Genomic DNA, 11526 nt, shown 5'->3' with positions numbered 1-11526 from the left:
TTTGAATAACCACAATTGTGTTGATAGTCCCAACAAATGCATACAATTTGCAAAGGAAAATCTTGACTTCTCTTTCGAAACTTCACATAAAAACATCCTTTCACTCAACAAATTAATCTCTAAGTTACACTTGTACCTTGTGAAATCTTGTTTCAAAAAAATCTTAAACCCTAATACTTGAAACCATGCAATGTCTCTTTTTTGGAAATCTTTGATACTCCAGTGATTCTTAATCCAAGTTAATGAATACTTCTTTTAATCTCCAGTTATCATATGCTACTTTTTGAGTAACCAAGACAACCTCTTCAAGATTCTTCAACATGTAAGTGCCCGTTGATCCACATTTTGATTGACTCTTTGAATGGTGCAATCAAGATAATGTGCTTAAGAGTCTTTTAAACTCAAACACGAAATCTAGGGTTCCAAATCTACACTGAGCCATAAGAAAACAACTTTAGATATCGCCAACTTGTCATGCTTAGGAAAAACTCATGTTCTCAATAAATTTTTAAAGAGTTTGGTCAAACTCATAGTCCCTTCATCACCACCACTAGATGAACTCCTATTAAATTACCTCTTGGCATTTTTATCAAATGTGTCACCAAAAGTGATAAGTAAATCAATTTAACAATAACAAACCAAGGCAAGAGCAATGGTAATATGTCACCTTCATGATTGTTACTTTCATTGGATCATTAATTCAAATTAAGTGCCTAATGTAAACTATTTTGCAAGAATTATCATCACATGCATGGTTATGGGTACTATATTTTCCAAAAACTACACCTACAAAGCACATTTTTCTCTCAGTTATATCCATAATAATGTGACTTCCACATTAACATGAGACTTCATGATGGCAACCAAGTTGGTTTTACTCCAACACTATCTCTCAATCATCTTCTTTTTTGTCAAGAACCAATGGGCGCAACTCCTTAGAGTGAGAAGCAATTTGGCAACACAAAAGTTGCTTTTGAATCACTTGGTTGAAGTTTGTGATCTCAAGATGGTCCAACTTGGATACTAGGTAGGAGGATACCTTGAGTTAGTTTAACACAAGCTCAATGATATTCTCTTAACACATGCCAAAAAATTTTATGGGCATTTTGAACTAGAATACGTTATGATAAAGATTATTATTATAATGAAATCGCATCTAAAGCTCAAACTATCTCAAGACATTTGTGTCACAAAAGTGAGAGGTTAGGATCCTAAAAATGTCCTCCAACTATTCGACAAAAGCAAAGCATACTCACCTAAGATAATACATCTACTATCTACATGAAAAAAAATCTTTAGTCTATGTCAAATTGAATGCAAAGACCTTTACAATCTCACCTCGCATCCCTACACTAACTACAACGTTAGTCGCTAACTAGGATTAGTGGGATGTCAAGATGCAATAATATCCTAAGCTTGAATGCATAGAACCTAGGGTTTGGAATAATCTTAGAAGGTTAGGTTAAGTGACATGATTGGAGAAAAGCTTAAAAATTAGCTAGGAAGCTAAGCATGGCACAAGATTGCTTTTATTGTCATGGCTTTCTTTATACAATTGGGTACTTGGCTTTAGTTATTTATTTTTACTCTAGTAAGACTCTTGTTTTATGAGTTTAAGTTGTGCTATCAATAGCTCCGCCACCTTTAGGTGGGATCATTTGTAGTATGGGATGCAAAAATAAAATTAAAAAAATTGCTTAGCCAATTATGTGTAATCTTGTAACCTAATTTCTTAGGGTGCAGTTGTTTAGTTGTAGGTTTGGGTGGTGAGCTATGGTGTTGTTTCTTTGGTCAAAGAGCAATCATATAACTATGTAGTTAAGTAATCTACAGTCGAGTCCTACTAGGAATGTCACATTGGTATTAGAGTTGATGTGAGACAAAAAAGGTGTGAGCTCCAACATGATAAACCAACATGATCAATAGCACCATTTAGGTAATTATGTAGGTACGCCCTTTTTTATTTTCAATTCATGTATTCTTTGTCAATGTAAATTCTTGTGCTTAAGAGTATTCTAGCAATCTTCTCTATGAAGCATAATGTTTTCATCCCCAAAACATACGTTCCTTAGCAATTACTCAAAGTTGGTAAACTTGTCATCTATAAGAGGAACTTGCACTCGAAAGAATTTCAAAGGTCATGAACACATCTTAACGTGGGTTAGGAACACAAACTTGGTTCAAAATCTGTTTACAAGCAAAGGTGAACCTTACGTTTTCAGTACATCTAGGATGTGTTGAAAATAGGGTTACAAGAATACACACACGCGTGCACACACAGTGGAGAAGCTCAAGAGAGCACAAAATGAGATGATAGATAAATAATGAATATGTGCTATAAAGAGAAGATAAGTATACCCAAGATGAGAGAAAAAGTACCCCGACTGGTCATGGTAGTATTCACACATCACTACCAAATATGGCTATAAATCCCCCCTAGGAGTAATGATGTGAACAAGGGGTTAGCTAGCACTAGAAGTGGGACATGTGTAAGGTTTTTTGGACTGTGATAGAGAGACCATACTAGTCCCCAAAGGAAAGTAAGTTTAAAGCTTTGCAAAAAGCTTCAAACTTTCTCGTGGGAGAGCCTTCATGAACAAATCTGCCAAGTTGTCATGTTTTGACACATAAGCCAAGCTGATTTTCCCTGCAGAGTATCTCTTCCTGACATAATCATAGTGCATCTCAATGTGCTTTGTGCGAACATAAAAAACTAGATTTCTCACCTACCATAGCGCTCTGACTGTCAGTGAAGATGGTAGTGGCTAAGGACTCGCCAATACCCAAAACAACAATAAGGCGCCTGAGCCACACACTCAACTGTAGCTGTAAACACTGCCCTGTACTCAGCTTCACAGCTAGAAGTGACCACAATGGGTTGCTTCTTGTTGAGCCATGATATACATGAGTCAGGAAAGAGAAAGCAAAAATCACTCATAGACACTTGTGTGCCATAACATTTAGCCCAGTCTGAGTTTGAAAATGCATGTAACTATGATTTACTCTCCTTGGGATAAAATAACCCAAAGTGCTTAGTTCCCTCCAATGCTTCGAGCCTGAACTATGCTAAATATATTCAATATTGAGACCACATATTGAATGCCAAGCCTAGTATTATACAAAAAGATAAGGCATCCAACAGCTTCTTGATACAAGCCAACATCAAAACAGTAACCTGCATCTTGAAGACTTAATCGTAAACCTGACTCTATAGGTGTAGCCACAAGTTTACAATCTTCAAGATTGAACCTCTTTAATTGCATCTATGTATTTTCTCTATAGCATAACAATGCCATCATTACGTTGCCAAAACTTAATGCCCAAGTAATAGTGCAACAGTTCAAGATCTCACATCTCAAAAGACTTCTTTAAATCAGCTATAAAAGCTGAAATATGATCATCATTAGGACCTATGAGCAACATGTCATCAACGTATAACACGATGACCAATAAAACATCCTTGGTCCCCTTAATATAGAGAGTACCATTAGCTGGGCTGTTGCAAAAACCCTGTGCAACCAAGTATGCATGTATCTTTTCATACCACGCTTTGAGAACCTGCTTTTGATTCCCATCTTTTTTGAACAAAACCACGAGATTGAGATACATAGACCTCCTCATGCGAATCTCCATTCAAGAAAGCAATTTTGATATCCAACTGACGTACATTCCAACCTTTTATGTACTACAAATGCAATGATAGTCCGCATGGTAGTCATACAGCATGTGGTTGCAAAAGTTTCACCATAGTCAATGCCTTTCTCTTGTGCATAACTCTTTACAATAAGCCTAGCTTTGTATCGCTCAACACTCCCATCCACTTTACGTTTGAGCTTCTAGACCCATTTCGTACCAATGGCCTTCTTGCCAAGAGATAGATCTACCAAATATCATGTATCATTTTTTAGTATTGAATCATACTCGGATTGCATAGTACTCATCCAATTTTCAGATTCCTTTGCTTCATCAAAGGAGACAGATTCCTGTTCATCACATAAACTGACAATAAAGAACATAACCTACGTCAATAAGAGATACATGATAAGAGCCTGTACGTATTTTGCTAGGCAAAGGAGTGACCAATTTACTGTCATGTAGTATTTACACTAATCATTTTGACATACTTTTAGACTCCACAATTTTCCTTCTTTTCTCATCTACGTTATCCGCATTTGTCTCATCAATAGATTGATCTGTGGACTGAAAAACATGCTAATTTATAGCCTGTGTGGATTGATTTTCAACATTCCTTGGATTACTCAAATGCTCTATATCAATGTGTCCTGCATTGAACAATGGAAGAAGAGTGTTGAATACCGTGATACATTTTGCTATTTTTTACACAAAAGAAAGGACTGAATTACATCTTTCATAAATACATCTCTACTCACAAGAATTCGCTTGGTAACAAGATGATAGAGACTGTAACTCTTACTTTCCAAGCTGTATCCCATAAAAATACATTTAATAACCTTATCATCAAGCTTGATGCAAAGTTGTTCAGGCACAAGTATATAAGCAAGACAACCAAAAATACGTAAATGACCACAAAGGACTTTCTGTCATTCCAAGCTTCAAAAGGCGTAATTGAATGCAAAGTCTTTGTAGAACACATGTTCAAAACATATGTTGCACACATGACTGCTTCTAGCCAGAAACCATGAGATAACTCCGGACTTTTGGCCATACAAGGTGTCATCTCCATGAGAGATCTTTTTTTACATTCAACTATACCATTTTGATGAGGTGCGTAAGACACAATATATTGGTGTTTTATCCCTTTATTAGCCATGTATGGATGAAACTCCTTAGACATATACTCTCCCCCTCGATCAGTATGCAAGATAACAATCTTACATGCATAAGCGTTTTGAACCATAGCAACCAAGTGCTTGAAGCACATAAAAACCTCTGATTTCTGTTTCAATGGATATACCCAAATATGCCTAGAATAATCATCAATGAATGTGACAAAATAAAGATAGCCCCCAATAGATGGTGTCCTCATAGGACCACATACATCACTATGTATAAGCTGCAATTTTTGGATAGCTCTAACTAAACCATCTTTGGAAAATAATACCCGTTGCATTTTTCCAAAAATGCAACCCTCACAAACATGTTTGATAAAGACTTCAAGATGTGGCAACTCAAACACCATATCATGTTTATGCAAACGCAGTAAACTGCCAAAGTTCAAGTAACCAAAGCGTGCCTATCACAATGTAGCATCACCCATTACCTTTGTAGCAGAAATTGTTCATGCAACATTTTTGTCTTTTATAGCCTATAAAGGCCATGAGACAAAGTACCAAAAGCAATAATTGTCTTACCATCACTACGATCATGAACAATACATCTGTCATCCTTTAACTGAACCACTAAGCTAACTTTAGTAATGCAAGAGACAAATAACAAGTTCTTCTTGATCCTTGGTACATATAATACAGCTAAAAGCGTAATTATTCCACCATTTATAGCAGTGAGAATAATTTACCAACTCTTTTTACAAGATATGAGGAGTTGTTTGTACATGTGACAGTGTTTCACTGTGGAACAGATTCAAGTGATGAGATTAAACTACGATGAGACGTGCTTACTAGCACCATTGTTAAAATACAAGACATGCACATCTGTAACAGCCATACAAACATCCTTATGCGAAGGGTCATAGCTGCATTGCACAATGAAAGCCCAATCGTCATGTGCATAGTTTGCAGATTCTTTGTTTTCTGCATTGCTTCATTACGTACTTGATACAATGGCACAAGTGCATCCCAAGCATGTTTAGCAATCCTGCATGACCGAATGTAAGAAATGATACTCCTCTTGAATGACAAAGCAAGAAACGCATGTACCTGTGCATCTCCTCCATCTTGCTTTGTTTGTTCCTGCATAGAAGGTATGCTATGTTATGGTAATGCACCATGTGAAATTAAGTCCATGTCTGCAGATCTGCTTTCTGCATCATGTTTACCAAAAGAACCAGTGCGTTTCTCAATGCCAACCACAACATTCCATAGCCCATTGGCTACCAATACATCCCAAAAGGACTCCTTGATCAGATTCAAGAAGACATGCGACTCATGGTGAGAGGTAGACAATAACACAGGAACAAGGTGCATATGCTCTGATACCAAATGTTAAAAATAAGGTTGCATGAATACACACACACACACACACACTGGAGAAGCTCAAGAGAGCACATAGATAGATAATGAATGTGTTGTACTAAGAAGATAAGTACACTCTAAGATGGGTGTGTATACTAGCACGGAAAAATACCTCCTAAAGAGGAAAAAAGTACCCCGACTGATCCTCGTGTGTTGACACATCACTACCAAATACGCCTACAAGATGGAACCACTACAATTGACGAGTTGCCATAAAACCCTTAAAATGATACAATACCCAAAATAACTTTATAATAATTTCTTGTCTAGCGGCTTTAGGTGATACACCCTCAAAATGTGAGCCTTTCATGCAACCCCTCCTCCCCTACTCTTCATTATACTTGTAGGTTTTGTTGGCCTCATGTTTTTCTATTTGCCTTCTCTGAACCTTCATGATATTTCTCCAAAGATACCAACATTAGAGATGAGGATTCTTGTGCTTGATAGTAGAGCTGCCCCTTCTGGGCAAATGTGAGCCTTTCATGCAACCCCTCCTCTCCTACTCTTCATTGTACTAGTAGGTTATGTTGGCCTCATGTTTTTCGTCTCAACCTTCACATTTTTTCTACAAAGGTGCCAACATTAGAGGTGACGGTTTCATACTTTTAGGTCCCCATGCCCATTCATATTAGACTCACTAGAGAATGATCATGCATGCATTACTTCAAAATGCATAGTCCATCCTCTTTGTATCAAATAGCCAAGATTTGGTGCGGGGTCCTAGAAACGGGCCTAGAAACATTGCCTCTCTAAGAGGCTAAGGATGCATATCCTCTTGCCATATGTACATCAACAGTTAGTCTCATGCAAAAGTTTAGGCCCGTAAAAGCAACTACAATGTACACAAAAGGTGAAACAATCTCCACCTAGGCTCCCACATATAAGAAAGACTAGAAGCAACCCGATATGCTATGTTGAAGACCATGACATTGGTTTTGCCAAGCTCGACCGTGAAGAAAATGGTTGTACGCAATGACTGTTAAAGTGATTTGTGCCTGAAGCCATATGTATTATCAAGTTGGGATGTAAACTTTGGGTGGAATCCCCCCAATAGCAAAAGGAAAAGATAATATTCATATTTCTCATTGTAAAAGTGATCCATGTGAGGATGTAACTGTACAATTTGTTATTTGAGAAAGATGAATGAAAGTAATGCATGATTTATGAAAAGCTTTTCCAGATCTCTCCAATAGCATGCTGCTTAAGCTATGCAAGTCTTGTTCTTTCAAGCTTACTTTCACTAACTATGCAGTATTTGTACACCTTGGTACAACAAGCCACCACTACACAACCATACATCTCTTGCAGGCTTTTCCCCAAGGCCCCGTTAACTGGGCCATGTCAGATGTCAGGAAACCAGGCCATAGCAACAGTTAGCTGCTTAATCATTCCAAATTCAAGATTCCTTTTGTGAGAACGTGAGGAAAACTGTTTGTTTAAATGCACATTTATCACCTCCGGCCCAGTTGAGAAGGGCCCTTACCAATTGAAGAAGCCTGTGGCGTGGATCTCTCCAGCTAAATGGAGGTGTTCTGGCTCCAAATTGTGGATGTCCTTCAAAAGGCCATACAATAGGAGGGTGTTATGAAGGCTGCTGCTAGACAACAATAGCTCCAACTTGCGAATGCACTTCGGAAGGTCATACAATAGGAGGGTGTTATGAAGGCCACTGGGCACCACGCCAAATGTACTAGCCCTAGGGTGGTAGAGACTCGTGATATTCAGAGCATGGAAGCCCTTTCGTGCAAGAAAGTCTAGGCCAGCCCCTATTTCAGTGTGGTCAGCATGCTGCCCAAAAACAGCCTTCTATTAGCAAAAATTGCTAACCACACATCAGTCCTTGGAATTCTCATTTTCCCACTAGTAATTCTCTGTGAATATTGCAACATGGATTAAGAACACACATTGAAGTCCAGGGATACTAAAGGGGTACAATCCCTCGCTTGCTAAAATGCGTAATGCACTCATAGGCAGCATGCAATTAATACAGGTTAATGTTGAAAGCATTATGGATATCCCTGCCATCACAGGTATTTCCGAGCAAGAGCACGAACTCTTGTATCAAAATAAGGTGACACGATACGAGACCCAGGTATGTACAAAGGATTTAGCAGTATCTGCAAACAACCAGTGGAGTTAAACTGTAAGATCTCTGATTTACAATGTTGACCTTGTGATTTTAATCCTACAAGCAAGGATGCCATATTTAAGATGATGTTACCTTGATGTAGAGCTCATAAACTTCTTGGAAAAAATTTCTGATGCCATCTTCATTGCGTGAATCATGGAGGAGCATGAGCTTTGTCCGTGTGCAGCTAGTTAAAGTTCCCAAATAGATATTGTTCTAAAATGTGCTCGAGAGAGGAGAACAGGAGAGGCTAAAAGGGAGGGACAAGAGGAAGTGAATAAAGGGGACTACTTTTAAAGTCAGAGTTCAAAACCCATTATTGTTTGGCACCAAAAAATTATTTTGGACTCACATGCACACATTCAGAAGGCCAACAAAACCATAGCCTGGACAAGTAGATATAACATTTTCATTCCCTTTAAAACAATAACTTCTTAACGGGACTCTCTCTCTCTCTCTCTCTCTCTCTCTCTCTCTCTCTCTAAATTTCCACGACGATGATATTCCATGCATACTTGTAATCATCTTTTGTCTCATAGACCCATCGGGCCTTTTGTAAGACGTAAATATAACTTTCTTTCTTTCTCTCTCCAAGAGGTTCTTTGATGCCATGATATGCTTCCTTTACAGAGGCCAGATACTCTTTCTGCCATCAGATGCGTATTGGCTGAGGAGGGCATCATCATTAGTTGATCATGGCTAGCTTCTCCCATATAGGGTCACATGCTAGCATCACATCTGTATACACTAGTAATAGTTGTTTTCTCTTTTCTCAGTTATTTTTTTCTATGGCTCAGTATATCCAATGTATCATTGTGTCACTTCTGGTCTCATAGACCCTGTGGGTCTTCTGTTAACGTTAATATTACTTTTTTTCTAGCGATACAAAGATACTCCCCCACTGAGGGTGGACTTGGCCAGTCTTTCGGCAGTCGTAGACTCACCTATGCTAGATATTCTGGACAGATGAGTGATGATATCACACCCACATAAACCTTTTCTTGTACCAACTTGGAGATGTATCCTCCACGTATTTTCACATGTACTCACATGCTCACCATATTGCACACCATGCTCATGCTAATGATGATAGACATACAGCTAGTGTATGTTTTTGTATGAATTTTTTTCAGTTTTGTTGGTCTTTTCCATTGCCAAGTACCACAAGGAACTCTTTTGGTCTCATAGACCCATTGGGTCTTTTGAAGACCTTTAATATAACTCTCTCTCTCTCTCTGTGCATGTGCATGCGCACACTTGCTGCTTGCTACACAGAGATGCCTCTCATTTCAGCCGGCCACTTGCACTTTGTAGACATGACACACAGCAAACAGCGGCGACCATTGTTATGCCAGGCCTGATAAGGGGCTTGAACCACCCCCCCCCCCCCCCCCCCCAAAAAAAAAAAAAAAAAAAAACTCAAAGCAGGAATAAATTGAAGTACTGGAGTCTTTTATAACACAAGGCAGTACAAACGCGGTACAAACACACAAAAACTGACATACATGACGAACACTAATTACAAATCTCTTTTTGGGGGACGACCTGGGTAGAGGACCCATGACACTCACACAAACAGAGGGAATGGAAGTTTAGAAACTTCCAAAGCTGGTGAAGTGTCGATGGAGATATCATTTACGACGGCATCACCAAGCAATTGATGCTTGGCCCGAGGGCTAGGGCAGAGGACCCAAAAATTAGAATGTCTTCAATGTGATGTCGAAGGCATTATGTGCTGAGCAGCAGATATGAGGCGGCGGACAAGAGGTGATGTCGAAGGTGATGAGCAACAGGTACGAGGAGTGCACGATGTTGGGCAGCTATGCAAGGGAGTGGGCTCTCTTGTCAGCCGACAACCATAGCTAATGTTGACGATAATGGGGGCAGTGCACAGGAGGCAGAGCGTTAGTGACGAGGGTGCAAATGGTGGAGCCAAGTGACTGTCAGCAGCAGCAGCAGCAGCAGGGCGCCGGGCACGACCAGGCACAACAATTGCAGGTCGTCATCGGCGGTGAGCAGAGGCAACAAGAGCAGTGCAGGTTTGTAGGATAATGTTGACGATAATGGGGGCAGTACACAGGAGGCAGAGCGTTAGTGATGAGGGTGCAAATGGTGGAGCCAAGTGACTGTCCGCAGCAGCAGCAGGGCGCCAGGCACAAACAGGCGCAACAATTGCAGGTCGTCATCGGCGGTGAGCAGAGGCAACAAGAGCAGTGCGGGTTTGTAGCTAGGCGAGGGCAAAGAAGGCAGCTCCACAACAGGCACGGTAGTCAACATGGAACACGTGCAAGCGGCCAGTTGATGGATGGAGCACCACAAGTCGCAAGAGGCAGAGAGCTGGCGCGAGCAGACTGTTTAGAAAACCCTAAATAGGCTGGCATCCTGCTCTGATACCAATTGAAGGATTTAAAGCTGCAGTCCACATGAGATGTAGAAGCTATGGGGGGATGGAAGATGTCCATATGGTGGTGAATGGACAAGGAAACGAGAAAGAGAGAATGATCTGACAAAGCTCAAAAGAGAAAGCATGGACAAGGAAATGAGAAAGAGAATGATCTGACAAAGCTCAAAAGAGAAAGCAAGAGAATGTACAACTCAATGATGATTTCATTGATGTGATGGTGAAAGCTTCACCGAGTACAATGCTTTTATAGCCTCAGAGGCTCATCTAAATGACATCACTGCTTATGTCAAACACGTATAATATCTAGATATTTATTCTAACCACTCTAAGAGTGGGTTCACACACACTTACTCACCTACACACATAAGTGAGTGTTCAAACACACACATACAAGAACAATAACCCTTTTAGGGGCTGTGTTCGTACACAAACACAAGTGGGTACACTAACAGGAGGTACACGTACATGATGAGTACACACACACAGACAGATACACACATACGAGGCTCCGAACCATGACTCATGATTTCCATGGCTTGAATCAGAATGAAACTCCCTATTGAGTCCAGGTGACGTGACACCTGTCAAGGACTACAGGTGTGCAAGCCATACACACAATCTTGCTATGTCCATCATATAACAAGAGCAAACACTGCTTCTGTTGTCTAATCAGAGAGGAGTTTGTCATCTTAGCTGAGTCATCAGTATGAGGATCATTCCTACATGAGATATAGAGGCATAGAGAGAGATTCACAAGAGGCCAGAGAACACAAGAAAGCACCATCAGATGGTGCTTACATCCTCCTTCCAGACTGGCCAAT

General features: G+C 39.8%; 1 protein-coding gene across 12 annotated transcripts in view; it reads right to left on the bottom strand.

Moving 5' to 3' along the window:
* Nucleotides 1-7962: 7962 nt before the first annotated feature.
* The window catches only part of LOC147639075 (SNARE-like superfamily protein), a 47553-nt gene continuing 43989 nt past the window's right edge, over nt 7963-11526 (bottom strand). For all 12 annotated transcript variants that reach the window (XM_086787138.1, XM_086787186.1, XM_086787178.1 and 9 more), the window contains exons 6-7: nt 8395-8481; nt 7963-8290 (exon numbers count right to left, since the gene is read on the bottom strand). In XM_086787138.1, the coding sequence (XP_086643264.1) occupies nt 8198-8290; nt 8395-8481 (180 nt within the window). In that variant the 3' untranslated portion in view covers nt 7963-8197. The remainder of the gene's footprint in view (nt 8291-8394; nt 8482-11526) is intronic.

This window comes from Cibotium barometz, chromosome 4, assembly GCF_041138505.1.
Source record: "Cibotium barometz isolate CiBa-2024 chromosome 4, ASM4113850v1, whole genome shotgun sequence".
Lineage (NCBI taxonomy): Eukaryota > Viridiplantae > Streptophyta > Polypodiopsida > Cyatheales > Cibotiaceae > Cibotium > Cibotium barometz.
This window is presented reverse-complemented; position numbering and strand designations above follow the sequence as displayed.